The sequence below is a fragment of the Podarcis filfolensis genome (genome assembly GCF_964270895.1).
Source record: "Podarcis filfolensis genome assembly, chromosome: 2".
NCBI lineage: Eukaryota > Metazoa > Chordata > Lepidosauria > Squamata > Lacertidae > Podarcis > Podarcis filfolensis.
Window position 1 is genome coordinate 119,599,217 of NC_139605.1, and position 14,453 is coordinate 119,613,669.

Consider the following 14,453-nt stretch of genomic DNA (forward strand, 5'->3'; position numbering starts at 1 on the left):
AAATCACCAAGCTGAGCCTTGGCATTAAAGTATATTAAGATTGTTCTAATAGGAAGGCTACAAGAACCTGTCCAGTCTACTATTTCTTGTAACTAATAAGTTGTTAAAGTCAGTCTGGTAGCAAGGGATGAGGAGAGTGGAGTCATTTGGAGCAGACTCTGGATTGAAACAATCCTCACTTATTATAGTTTAACCATTTTTTCTTTTATACATTGGTTCACAAGATGGACTAAAGTCAAATAATAGATTTATGGCTTACAATTCCTTTGTTCTATTCAGCAATAGTTTAAAATGTACTGAGTTAGAATAACTGATTTGCTCCCTCCCCACATTCACAAATATTTAATCATGTGATGTTCATGAGTATACCCTATCAAGGGAAAGGCAAAATGCATAATTGTCACACAATCCCAAGCAGGGAAATTGAAAGAGAGAACCAATATAAGGATATGAGCCTTGTCAATAATTTTGACTTAAGCTCGGGTTATTTCCTTAACAGAGAAAGCAACACTTTTGAGTCCCTAAACACTTGCCAGTTCTCATACAGTAGTTTAAAACCTGGAGACATACATTCCTATGGAAGGAAAATAAGCAAAATTGTCACGTGCTCAATTATTGGACCTGTTTTCTTCTACCCCTGAAAACTACCACAGTAACACATTTCTCAAGAGGAACATGGCACTGCCCTGCCATATTATTGCAACTGTATGGGATGTATCCTACTGCATTTTCCCAATGTGCAATGCATGACCATCCCTTTCCTCTCTGTAGGAAGAGGCATTTCTTGAAGTGACATAGTAAAAGCAAGATGGAGAAAAGAAAGATACAAGTTGGTTGGCATCCATCTGTCTTGAAATACAGTGAAGAGTGCACCTTCAGGAGTGAAGTCAAACTGTTGGGAGAGTTATAGCTCCTGCTGTGGCTATAAAGACCAATACAGGAGAGGTGTGTTTTGTTTGAAAGCATGGGGTGTACAGGAGTACCATGGTCCTAATTTTGTTGATACAGTAATTCTATAGGATTGCAGCTGTAAGGAAGCAAAGCATCACAAAGCCTTGCTCTGTGATTAGGGGAAAGTTTGATTCTCAAGTACACATGCATTTGTGAAAAGGCAAAGAAATGGTGCTCAGGAACATTTGTAAAACAGGTTCCTCTTTGAAGGCAGAGAAATATACATAAGCAAACAAAGTTAATAGAGTTACCAGATATAGGAAGTAAAAAGCTAGAATCTCCCACAGGACCTTGCTGATCTTCTTTCAGTACCATTCTCTCCAAACTTAGTGCCTGTTTTTCAAGATTTGGTGTAATAAAGGGTGAAACATGAAAGTGTGTGTTTTTGCTTGATGTTGCAGGGCTTGGACAGCTCAGGAACACATGATCCGCATTCCACAACCCTGAGAGAAGTCATTTATCACAGCAGTTAAATACACACCCCAAATCCAATGCTCTGAACAATCTGTGCTCAAGTCACCTCAGAACATACAAGTTTGTATTTGCCCAAGACTTTATAATTATACGATTACATAGCAAATCACCTCAAGTTATCCCTCTCTTGTACAACATATACGTATATAAAAAAACAGTTCTGAGAACAGAAGTTGCACTCCATCTTCAGGCAATTATTTAGTCTGACGTATGTAAAAAGGCACCAGGGGACAGGATTTCAGATGTCCATCAAATCTTTCAGGATTGGCAACACTGCACCAAGTATGAATAAGGAAACTATACTTGTCTGCCTGTACTACTGCAAAGCAGTTCCAGCCCAAGCCAAGTTCAGCTTGCTCTCCCACCATCCTACCCATTGCCTAACTACCGAGGTGGCCAAACAATTTTCTTATTGGCTCCAATATATTTCATTTTCTTTTCCTAGTCTCACTGCTCATCTAATTATACAACTTCCTGTAAGAGTATTATTATAGTCAAAGTACTTCTGTCACCAGTGATAAAGAACTCCATTGCTGAAGGATACGAGATTTGTTGTACAAGTGCTAAAACACATTATCAAGCTTTCTAGACATGTATCCAGCAGTCTGTGTCTGAACTGTTCATATATAGTTAAGTTCTGATATGTCCTGAAAAATGTCCACCTGCAATTTACATTTGATTAGGCAGCTTCCGTTGAAGTTGTGCTAATCTTTCCACCACTGCCAAGGTGACCCACTTAACATGCAAGTTGTCTGTTCAAAGTCTAGAGGCATCTTTCTAACGTTGCATGACAAGCATGAGCACCAACATTATAATGAAGAGGACCAACGGTTTACACATTTTTTCACTGTTCCCTGCAAACATGGATAACAAAGAAGGGAGTCCAAGTTTACTTCTTCTTTTTTTAGGACAGCCCCCATTTCAGCTTGGACGCTGACTTCTGCTTTGACACAACTCCACAAAAGATGCAAGTAAGTGCCTCTCATTTAACACCCCCCCTTTTTCTTTTGGGATGATTTTTGGAAGAGCCAGAGAAACATAAGGAATCAGTTAAAATTACAGAATTTACTACAAGATAGAATGATGGCCACCAAGGGGGACAGCTTTGGAAAGGGATTAGATAAATGCACAGAGAATAAAGCTATCAATGGCTGCTAATCATTATAGCTACATACTTACCTCCCATATCAGAGACTGTATGCCTCTGGATACCCGTTGCTGGGGATCATGCATAAGAGAGGGCTATTATACCTGTCCTGATTCTAGGCTACTCATAGGCACTTGGCAGGCCACTGTGAAAACAGTATGTTGGACTAGGTGGGCCTTTGGTTTGATCCAGTACAGCTCTTCTTATGTACCAATCAAAGTCATAGTTGTAAAAGCAAGTTATAAACATTATCCAGTGTCTTTATTATACTACATGGGTTATGTACACAAGTTAAAGCTACAGGTGGATATTTGATTACAGACTTAAATGCCAGAAAGAAAGAAAAAGAAGGAATAGCTGTGCAGCATTGACACCATCAAACATCACCAGGCAGTGCACAGTTCAAAAACCTCTTTAGCATGGACAAGCCCATGACTTAAAACATATTCCCAATAATCCAGTTACAAAGTGTTTTCCAAGCCATCCCCTTTTATTATGAACTTAGGACTACGAATATAAAGGTGTGGCTCCTCAGTGTTTGTATTCATTAAACATTGAGTCTCTCTCATGCCTTATTGGAATTTATAGCAGTACCAGAATTATTAAAAACCAACCAAACCCTAAAAGGCTATCAACTGAACAAGATCTGAAGGCCACTAGAAAAGCACCCAAAATCTGCCAGCCATGTGGCCTTCCAGAAAGAGATTTCACTAATCTAGAAATATTTAATATGGAGATGGAGGAACACACAGAACCAGGAGTCCAAGAGTAGCAGATGCTTCATCGTTTGGGGGAGGGGGGATTGCCATCTGTTTTGAGTTTTATCAGCTGATGGAAGCTGGTTCTGAATTCCCATTGGTTGCAGGTTCTTCCTTTTTCCCCTCCTCCAGTCCTGGCCCAGTTGTCACAAGAGGCTGTATATTCTAGTAGAAACAGAGAGGATAAAATTGACAATCGTATCCTATGCTTTTTTTACAGAAACTGGACCTAGTGTGTTCCCGTGCAAAGGATGCAATACAGCAACTCTAGAATCAGGTCATACCCAGGCCAGAGAAGGTGCTTTCTCCCCCTTTGTTTGATGTTACTCCCCAGTGAATTGGCTATTCCATTCAAACATTCAAAACAGCCAACAGACCATGGGAAAAATTTCCTCTGGGCACCTGCTTGAAACCAATGGCTACTGCAAACCATTAGCCTTCAATTCAAGGCCTGCAGAATGGATCGGTTTTGATTCCTGGTTGGTAAGACAATTAAACGTCTCCATTTCAGAGGGCATGGGAGGAAAACAGTCTCGTCTTGAGAAAGCAGAAGTGAGAGAACAAATATGCGCACAACAAACAGGTATAAGCTGAACTCATGTGAATATATTTTTAAGCAGAATGCAACCAAAAAAAGCAAGATGAGAAAACATTTAAGAAATAGTAATAACCCAATCACAGTTCTGGAAACTCAAACAGCATCAGCCACCTGCCAGCTCCTAACCCACTTCCCATCCCTGCATTAATGCGCCAGGCCAGCTGTGCAATGTTGCACGGCTGGGGGACAGTCCTCTTCCCTCCTCCAACACATACAATGAGCAGATGGCTAATCCCCTTGACAAACAAGCACGGGTTGCCTTTTCCTTAGTAGCTAGCCTACGCACGTATTCAGGCTGACTTCAAGAAAATCTTTACAGAACAGGCAATCTCAGTGGACTTTAGTGGAGGCAAGACCTTCGCCAGCAAACCTTAATGCACTCCTTAAAAGGATCTACTGACTCCCATCCAGAACCCCATGCAGGTTCTTCCAAGCCCAGATCAGTACCTGTGAGGGTAGCTCTTGCAGCAACTCTGAAGCAGGAAATGCAGTTTGTCTGGGGAAAAACCCTCTGCCTGGCTGTGCTGCCTGGTTCAGAAGTCCTTGTTGAGCAAACTCTTCACTTGGTGGCACATTTGGGGGGGTTTCAGCAACACTTTTGTTTAACTGGTTCTCAAGAGAAGTAGAAGGATCAGAGAGCAGAGGAGAAGGGGGGCATTGCATGCCATCCCCAACAACATCCAAGTCCTGTCACAGAGAAAACCAAACGGTTTGTGATGTGGCTAAACAGGGTGTTTCCATTCCCCCTCCCTTAACCCATTCCTAATAGTATTTCAGCTTCTTCTGAAGGGAAGCAGAATCAAACAAAGTCAGTATGTGCTGAAAATAAACATGAAAATCAGACTGGCATCCTTATTTTATTCAAAGGCATACAGAGTCTGCTTTTTAGCTTAACAGTCACTTTTGTGGGCAGAGAAAGGAGATACTTACAATTCCAGAACAGCCACTTTGATAAAATGAGACAGATCCTAGCTGCCTCTTGATAAGGTTCTACCTCAAAACAGAATAGTTTCAGAACAAATATATGGACACTTCTATCTAGGGAGATTTTTATTTTAATTGAAACAGCAAAACAATGGCATAAATGCCATCAGGGATGATACAAAGCCGCCTAGGGCTTTGCAGCTGGAATCCAGTGTAACCCAGAAAGCAGCCAGGATTAAGCCCTAAGGTTCCTCTTGGAAAAGACATTAAAGGCCCACACAGAAGCTCATTAATACACTCTACTCCCCACAGAAAATGCCCCCATTTGCAACCACATGATAAAGCCACCATCCCAGTGCCTGCACTTCAGAACAAGTTATATATGAGAAACTAATGTGATCACTGCTCACTGTACCCAATAGACCTTGTTGAACCATGTGGCAGACCTCCAACTCTCTCCCTACAGTGGGATGTATGCTGCACGAATGGGAAGAGGATCCATACAGAAGAGTATGGCCTGATAGGACTCACTATCCCCCATTACACGCGTCTCCACAAATGTCCTTATGTTCAGCACAAGCTTGACACCCTCACTATTTTCAGAACCACTTTCAGAGCTGGCCCCAGAATGAAACTGCTAGCTGATTTTACACTATTATTTTTAGAAGACAGACATTTCAGTCAGCATGCTGTGTCTACAATGTTTTGTTTTTTATAAAGTACATAGATTTAGCAAACACACAGGCCATCCTAGTAATCCAAGGATTATAACCCACACAAACCCTTATGGGATAGAGAAAAAGCTGCTTTAAAAAAAAAAAAAGCTTTTAAATACGGATTTTAAAGGTCTGATGTTTTCAAAGGGTTACAAAAGGTCCAATTAACCCTTTTGTGTTCTAGTCTTTCCCAACAAGATGCCTTTATATGAATCAACAAAATTACTTCACTTAAAATTCAGTCAGGGCAAGGAACATGACAACAGGCCATCAATTCACTGCCCTACACAAATACAAGTGTTTGCTCCAAATACACACTGAGGAACCCATAATTTTGTTCTTAATCTATTTATTTTAAAATATTTATGTGCTGCTTTTCTAGACAAAGCTGATACTACATATTCCAAAACAGCACACCTCCAAGGAATGTACCACCTCTGCAAGCAGCTGGGAGACCACACATTCCAAGTGTCCCCCCCACCCACAAAAAAACAAATGCATATACAAAGTCAATGTATCAAAGAAAACTAGGTTTTCCACAGGTGTAAGTGCCTCTATTTAACATGGAGGAAGAAGCATTTGATCATATTACCCCTCCATTCTCTTCTCTAGCTCTCCCTTCGCTTTTTATAAAAAGAACTTTCAAGTATCTTCATTTTCTCACACCCACTAATCTCTTTACCCCCCCTTTGTTCCTCCAGAAAGTCTTCTATTAATCCAAAATGACATTCTTCATGCCCCAACAGCCTCCTTTCTTGCTTCCTATGCCGGGAAGTCTCTCGGTAGCCCTCTAAATGTTTGATAAACACTCACCTCCTCACTTGCTCAATCAGCTTGATCTTGCACCTCTTGAGTTTTCACTCTGTTCCTCTTCGGTTGTTAGTTTAGTCTATTATTTAGACTGCAAACCTGAGAATAGGGTCTGCTTTATTTTAATGTACCAAATTTATTTAAGTTCTCTAGAAATATCGACAGGCATGGCATTAGCAACCTACTTTTTCAAGTGACACACTTTTTCCTGCACCCAAATGTCAGCCCTGTTCACCACGCCCATGGTGCCTGCTTCTCCCACATAATCCATGTTTTTGATGTATCAGAACTCTTCCCCCTTACTCATTTACATGTAGCTTCAACCCATGTCATTACTGAAGTACTCATACCCAGGTTAGAGGTAACTGTGCCTTCTGAAGTGCCATGGGCAGGTGCTGCATTACAATTCACTTACATCACTGAACTCCAGCGGCAAGCTCTCTGTGGGCCGGAGTTCAGCTGCGCTCAAGTACAGATCCATGGAAGCAGCTTCCAGCTCCTCGGGAACAGACAGTACCTGTTCAGGAACATACATCTGAGGTGGTAGCTGGAGATGGAGTGGGCAGCAGGGGTCTTCGGAGAGGCTTACAGGCACTGGCTTGCTGCAGGGTGCTTCTTCTGACCCTTGGCACAGCTTAAATAGAAGCTGATTGGTATCCTGGCAAATATCTAAAGACGCAGTCAAAGGAGACAAGCAAGATTGCGAAAAGGCAAGGTCAGCCATTCCAGGACATGAGAACTAAAAGGAAGTGTTAAAAGCAGACTTTTAGTAAGTCAGCAGGCCTGCTATTTTGTATGTTTCATTAAAAATAATGAATAATTTGCAGAAGAGTACATAAGATATATAGAATGGCAGGTGACAGCTCCCTATTTATTTCCATTTTCCTTGGAAATACTTCTATTTAGGAGAAAATATCAAGGTGCACATCTGAACTCCATGTGCAGTATCACAGTCTGTACATAAATAATCTAAAGCACCTTAAATTTACTGTAGGAATACACCATCATATTAAGGGGGGAACTGCTGGACTTTAGCCTCAAAGTAAAAACCAGCTTTTAAACTCATGAGGCTTGAATTTTTAGTAGATAACTTTTCTTCTGCATATCACAACTAGTAGTCAGCTGTTAGCAAACCAAAAGCAGCTGAATAATTAATGCAGGAGTAGACCACTAGGATAATATAACACAAAGTCAGCAGCAAATTATGTCTAAATTCAGAATATAAGATTTAAGGATCATCGTGGAATTGGAACTACTCAAGTATCCACACATGTGATTCTGAAGGGATCAGTCTTATGTCAGACAGTGGCCTTATTGTAGTTTGAGGTTTGCTTGTTGCTTCCAACTGAATTGGCTGTTCTAGTCTAAAGCAATTGAACAGCCAACAGACCATAGGAAGACATTTCTTTGGGCGCCTGTTTGAAACCAGTGGCTACAGCAAGCCAGCAGCCTTGATTCAGGGCCAAAACAAAAAACAATCAAAAACAAAAGCAATTCAATTCTTCTTCTACTTCCAGAAGTACTAATACAGACAACTGACAGCTTAAAAGGATACGAGTAAGGCAGTGTCTTGTCATTGGAAGAGACTGGCTGGAACATCGAACATCATCCACAAAGGCCAAACACCTCTGGCTAGAACGGGTGGTGTGTGCCTGCAGAGCACAAGATAATTTTGCAGGCTGTTGGTGGAAAAGTTGCTCTTACAGGAATACATTCTTCCATTCAGAAATCAAAAAACACACAATAGAGAATCACCTCAACATCTCTTTCCACATGTATTCGTAATAATGTAAGAGGCTGAGCCGATACAATAATTCTGTGCCCTGTTCAAAACAAATAGTGTCATATCTGAAAATCTTCCAACATTTCAGAGCAAATTTATACCCCTACATTACTTTCAGAGGAAAATCACAAAACCCACAATTTCTAGCTCCACTGTGCCTAGTAGGTACAGAAGCGCAGCCTGACTCAAGTACCTGCTGGGCAGCACCCTCAGTGACAAGCATTCTGCGTTCCTTCAACTGCCGGTGTAGAAGAGCTTCCACACCATAACGCTGCCGATATCGCCTCAAGTATTTCAGCCGTTTCAGGTTTTCACGTTCTTTAGCCAGAAGTCCCTCTGGGCCTGTCAGGAGGCTGCTACCTGGAAGACACCAAGGGAGCATCCTCAATGCAGACTCAAAGCACTACCCTGATTCTTGTAAATCCCAACAGACTAAGCACCTGCTAGTTTAGTGAACCTCTTTTGAGAAGATTATTTTTTACTTGAGCTCAACCCTTCTTGTTTATAAACCCACATTATATTACATTCAATACAAAATGCACACAAAAACAAATCTGTACTAAACCCACTATGCTGTAAAAATGGATAATCAATGTCTTACTATGAAAACCAATAACATTTCACACAATTTTGAAAAAAATTGTCTAGGAATAGCAGCAAGCCACAAGATTATACTCTACAGGACCCTTTCTATATTTCTCTGCTTGCAGATGCTTTAGGCCACCTTTAAAGAGCAACTGTTTCAAGACAGCTATCTTGTAAAATCTTGTAAAAGAACCTGTGGAATTGATTAGTGGTAGGTGTGAGGAAATCAAGTTTTGAAACTGTGTAGGGAAAGTTACCCAACTGGTGTTATTGGGTAGTCAACTATAGGTATATTTAACCAGAAAAAATACTCTTCACCATTTAAACTTCAAGGAATTGTATACTATTTGTTAGTAACTGGAGGGGTCCACATCTCCCTTGATGCTTACATCAGGTTTCCAAAGTCATGTGTGGAACAAGTCCCACACTTGTGGCCCTGCCAGAAGCCTGTGCAAGAACTTTCACTAGTGCAATGGGGCCTTTGCCCCTTTCCCCCAATTGCCGCTGGGGGTTGGGAGAACCCCTGGAAGAGCAGGGGAGGCAGGTCGTTTCATCAGGCAATCAGAAATGTTTGTGCTGACACAGCAACCTGCTAAGTACTACACTGAATTCCTTCCTATGCACTCTCCTACCATTAGGGACAAATGATGCTCAATACTCATAACTAGGATTTGGAAACTTCCTAGCTCATTGGAAGATGACTTTTGAAAACAATTTCAGCAGATATAACAAGAAAGTAATGAAAGATCCACAGAAATACTTGTCAAGCATTAAGAATTCTAGCTCTTGGTAAACTGCTTTCAGATTGTCCTAATGAATTTTAGAAGAGCTTTAGCAAAGCTTCTGAGCTGCAAGTACAGGAGCTGCTGATGTACAGGACAATGGCTGTTTACCTATGGCCTCATGTTCCACCTTGCGGCTGTGTAAGTACCGTCGTTTTTTCTCTTTCAGGAGATGTTGAAGTCGTTTGAACTGATCAATATATAGAGACTGAAGCCGGATGAGTTTTTCTCGCATGATCAGTGCCACTTCCTCAGCAGTGTACACACCAGCATGTCTGCAGAAACAGGATCCAATTTAATAAGGAAGCAATCCAAGTCACATTTTCTCAAGTCATTAAAAATGAAGAGCCAGCTAAAGTAGTGTCAAGTAGCAAAAGGAAGCCATTTAACAGCAAAGCACTGAATCAGGTAGACCTGTGACCTTCAACAGGAATACTTAGAGCAGGATTTTTGTTAACCTTTTAAGAGAGGATGCTAACTTGACAAACTCAACACAAATACCTGGAATGGCTACAATGGGGATGGCTTGGTTCGAAAGTTAAAACCACTTTTTGAGCCATTTTAAGGCTTCACTTGAGCTACTGTTTGTGATCACAATTACAGAGGTTAGGAGACAACATTTCTTTCATCACTGTAACCTGGCCAACGCCTTTAGGATACAACAAACAACTGCTGTACATTCTGGGGGCTAGCACATGGAAAAGGGTGCTTTCACACATATATGAATGAATGTATGTGGTGATGCTGGTTTTATATTTTAGTTACAATTTTCTCAACCTTGAGAAAGTTTTAACTTTTAAATGCAGCCTAAATGTATTTTTTAATGAAAGTCTCTGGGGACAAAGGAATTCCCAAAGTCTATTTTCGGACTTCTCAAAAAAACAGAACTGACAACTAAGATTGCATTTAGATAGAATGGCTATACTGTATCTGCTCCAGAAGTGCAAGGATTAAAATATCCACCTGTCCTCTAATCATTCTCTTATATGGTACGTCACCCAAAGGCCACCACATTTTTCCTGAAGGTGACTTATATTGGAATGAAGTTCTCAGCATCTGTTGACAGGAATTCTTAAATCTGATGTGTCATACAACAGCAATTCACCATTCATACGACTCACTTAAGGGGGTCCTCCTGGTCGCTGTCAATGCTATCCGCTTCACTGTCAGGATCTCCTCTCCATGTCTGATCTACTGTAAGAGGCTCCTGCTCTCCATCACTCCAGCTGTCCTCGTCTGAAGGAAGAATAACCCATTTGTTATTTGGAGAAAAGTTTTTTTAAGGATCTAATTTATGTGGGGAACCCTGGAACATATGCTGTGGATGCGTCTTGCATTGAGAAGGGCGGGGAAGAGAGAAGGAAGGCCAAAAGGTGGAGGGAGAAAAGGGATGGTCCTACCAACTAATTCTGGTTTCCACTGTCCAGCAGTTCTACATAATCTTCAGAGACCTAGCCTTGATCACAGAAACAAACTGCACACTGCTATAACCAGATTGGGCACTATGCTGCAAGCCAGCCATATAAACATTCTTCCCCTTTCCCAGTACACTGGGCTGCTCATCCTACGCCAAAGAACCAAGAGATTTGGGTTTTTGTTAAATCAAAAATTAGCATTCATGATCACATATATAAAGTGGAGCATAATGATAAATCAGAAATCAGAAGACAAGGAAAATTGGAAGTTTGCCAACTTTATGATTCTGCAAATCTTTTCCCTTCCACAGTTCAGTAAGTTGCCCATCCTGACATTTTGGCCAGCAGGTTATAAAAAGCAGCATTGGGAAGGGCATGTAACAAAAAACAGCATATATAAAACAACACTGAGTGAAAAATCTAACACCCACTGCTTCCATCTTCTCTCTTGGGTGGCTTTTACTTTTCAATGGTAATTAAAAATATTTTTAAATTAGGATGTAACAGACCCTAGCCTTCACACCCTATTTTAATGACCAGATCAATGCCGTCACCACCTATTCCACTTACCCAGTATTCTGCTAGCCTCGCTGCGGCTACTCTCTGAAGTCTGGGAGCCCAGCTCTGTCTTAGCATAGGAGCTCAGCTGACAGAGAAGGGACTCCCGCACAGGACTAGGGTTGGACTTCTTCATCTGAGCCTGCAGTGCCAGGGCATTTCTACGAGCATGTTCAGCACAAAACGATACCCTAGATGGGGAGACAAAAGAGAAACCAACCTTTTGTGGCCCCCAAATTTTCTAAAGTAGTACTGATAATAAAACAATAAGCAGTAAGTATGTTTTCATTTTGTTTATAGTGTTGAAATGAACACAAAACCAGTTGATGGCAGCCTAGATTCTGAAACTGAGCAAATCATTTACAGCAGCTGCAACAATTGATGGACCAGAATAGCTTGTAACTGCATTACTTCTATGCAGTGTATGTGGGGCTCTCTTTTCAGTCGACTCTCAAAAACTGTGAATTATGCAGAATGCTGCAGCAGGACTACTAACAGAAGTGAGAGCCTACCACAATTTTATTACAAGATCTGCACCGGCTACAGATTTTTTTACTAGGCCAAGTTCAAGGCTTTACTATTAGTATATAAAGCCCTTAACTGATTAGGACTACTTTACTTGAAGGATTTCTAATGCCCCTATGCGCCTACTTGACCTACTTGACAATTTTGATCTGTGGAACTTGTACTTCTACAAGTGCCATGTAATGTTCGTTCTGAGTCTACTAGGAGTCAGTGTAACAGTGCAGTAGCTTTGGATTTCCCTGTGTATTAACATTAGGAAAGCAGTCTTGCTATGCTATTCGATGCCAGTTTAAAACTTTTTGATTTCAGCAAGCCTACCCACTGAGCCTAGGGCTTGCTGATCTGAAGGTCGGCAGTTCGAATCCCCGTGACGGGGTGAGCTCCCGTTGTACGGTCCCAACTTCTGCCAACCTAGCAGTTCAAAAGCACGTCAAAGTGCAAGTAGAGAAATAGGTACCACTCCAGTGGGAAGGTAAATGGCATTTCCGTGCACTGCTCTGGTATCGCCAGAAGCGGCTTAGTCATGCTGGCCACATGACCCAGAAAAACTGTCTGCGGACAAACGTCGGCTCCCTCGGCCAGTAAAGTGAGATGAGCACCAAAAACCCCAGAGTCGCTTGTGACTGGACTTAACTGGCAGGGGTCCTTTACCTTTTTTTTACCCAGACACATTTAGTTACCTATATTTGTGTTTTTAATATTTGTTGATCTAGTATTATTGATAAGTGTACTTTTTAAGGTTTTACATAAAGCACTTAGAGAGAGATTTTTATTAAGCAGTTTATAATTTTTTTCTAATAAAATAAACACTCGATGGCAGTTTGTTTTTGCTATGCATACAAGGTAAGCAGCCACTTCAGAAATTGATCTGGATATGCCACCTAACAAAGGCATGCCCAAAGCAAGGACTCATGCAATAACACAACAGGCACCCTCATTTGAGGAGGAACACTTGGTACATCTCAGAACTTGCGTAGGTTTAAGTTATGTGATTTCAACTGTACATGGATGAAGCCTGGCCAGCTCTCCACAGATAATCTGAACATACGTAACACATACCCATCCTTTTTCTCAGGTTTGGGAGCTGCGCTTGGACATCTCTTCCCATTCTTAGTGGAAATGTAGCTGCACTGCTTGAAAGGCGCATTCCTGTCTTCAAGAATGTGCTTTATGCAGAACTCGTGTCCTTCCAAACGAGGCTGGGAGCACGGCCGGTGAGCAAAGGCACATGACAAGGCCTCTTGGGGCCTTGGCACAGGGGTGAGTCGTCCCCGACTTGAAGGCAACACGTGGATGCGAATTCTGTTCATGCCAGCGTCTGCAAGGAGCAAGTTATTAATCTCTGCAGCACCACTGACACAGAGGACGTGAATACATAACCATAAGAACGCGGGGGGGGAGGGGGACCTGTTAAATCTATCAGTTTCCAGGCACAATATTTCAACCTTGGCCTTCATCAGCTTTATCGAATTACGAAGAAGAAAAAAATCCAAACCCCATCCATGCTGCTCCAAGTTTTGGGAGAGGAAAGCAACGTAATGGGGTCTCGCCCCCCACCCTTCCCATTATGGCCCTTTTCCTTCTTTTCAGTTCTTAGGCCAGACTTCTTGATTACCCGTTTCTTGCCTTGTGGTTAAATTAAAATATATATAGCATGTAGTGGAGTGTGATGGCGGGGGGCGGGGGGAGAGAGACAGCCGTTGTAGAAAATAGAAATGGGGGAAAAAAAGTTATTATTTATTCTGGTAAGGCGCGCGCACCCACACTTGCTTGGCTCCCCTATGGGGAGAGTTGCCCACCTCCCGCCAGGGGCTTCGCCCGACCTCCCACCCGCCGTCGCAGCCGCCCTCAGCAGCAGGGAATCCTTGCCCTTCAGCTCTCGTCTCCAAACCACCCGAGCCCCACGGCACACGCCTGGCCAACGAAACGCCCTTCCTATGTGGAGCAGTTTGCCCACAAGAAGCGGGGGGAAAGGGAATAAAAACGAGACATAAAAAAACAACGCCTCACCTTGGTCATTCCCGCCGCCGCCATCTTAACTTCGCCTCGCGCTTCAGCAACTCCTCCCGCTCGCCATCGCAAGCCAACCCGAACGGGAGGCGGAGAGCCGGGACAGGATTGGTCGAAAGGTGCGTCGCTCGAGCGAAAAAGCCCGCCTCTCTCCCTCTCCTTCTCCCCTCCGCGCCCAACGGCGCGCAGCCAGCGGGAGGGACCCCACAAATTTACTGGCTGTAGCTGCTGCCGCTCACGGTCGCATCACGTAAGAGGGCAGGGCTTGAAGTTAGATGCTGAATGCCTGACGTCGCTCTGCGTTCAGGCTGAGGAGGAGCGGACCCAACATGGCGCCCTCAGACACAACCTCCGTCAGTCGCAGCCAGCCTGGCCAAGGGATGCTTTTGTTGCATTTTTATCCGACGTTTCCTCTAA

At 42.5% G+C, this 14,453-nt stretch overlaps 1 protein-coding gene across 2 annotated transcripts; it reads right to left on the minus strand.

Annotated features, from left to right (window-relative positions):
- Nucleotides 1-2,811: 2,811 nt before the first annotated feature.
- Nucleotides 2,812-14,184, minus strand: KANSL2 (KAT8 regulatory NSL complex subunit 2). Of its 2 annotated transcripts, none has more exons than XM_083599656.1 (10): nucleotides 14,037-14,184; nucleotides 13,086-13,344; nucleotides 11,514-11,692; nucleotides 10,650-10,764; nucleotides 9,640-9,803; nucleotides 8,355-8,521; nucleotides 7,934-8,030; nucleotides 6,896-7,047; nucleotides 4,376-4,615; nucleotides 2,812-3,495 (listed from the first exon to the last, which is right to left on the minus strand). In XM_083599656.1, the coding sequence occupies exons 2-10, from the start codon at nucleotides 13,334-13,336 to the stop codon at nucleotides 3,397-3,399; spliced, it is 1,464 nt and encodes a 487-aa protein (XP_083455782.1). In that variant the 5' UTR covers nucleotides 13,337-13,344; nucleotides 14,037-14,184; the 3' UTR covers nucleotides 2,812-3,396. The 2 variants fall into 2 exon arrangements, with proteins under 2 accessions (XP_083455782.1, XP_083455781.1); XM_083599655.1 differs by having other exon boundaries at nucleotides 6,794-7,047.
- Between the last annotated feature and the right edge of the window lie 269 nt (nucleotides 14,185-14,453).

Coding starts and splice junctions, on each gene's coding strand:
- KANSL2 (XM_083599655.1), bottom strand. CDS start 13,336: ATGAACAGAATTCGCATCCACGTGTTGCCTTCAAGTCGGGGACGACTC. Junction 8,031..8,354: donor CTGAGGGTGCTGCCCAGCAG/GTACTTGAGTCA, acceptor TGTGCTCTGCAG/GCACACACCACCCGTTCTAG. Junction 3,496..4,375: donor TGCAAGAGCTACCCTCACAG/GTACTGATCTGG, acceptor TGTTTCTACTAG/AATATACAGCCTCTTGTGAC.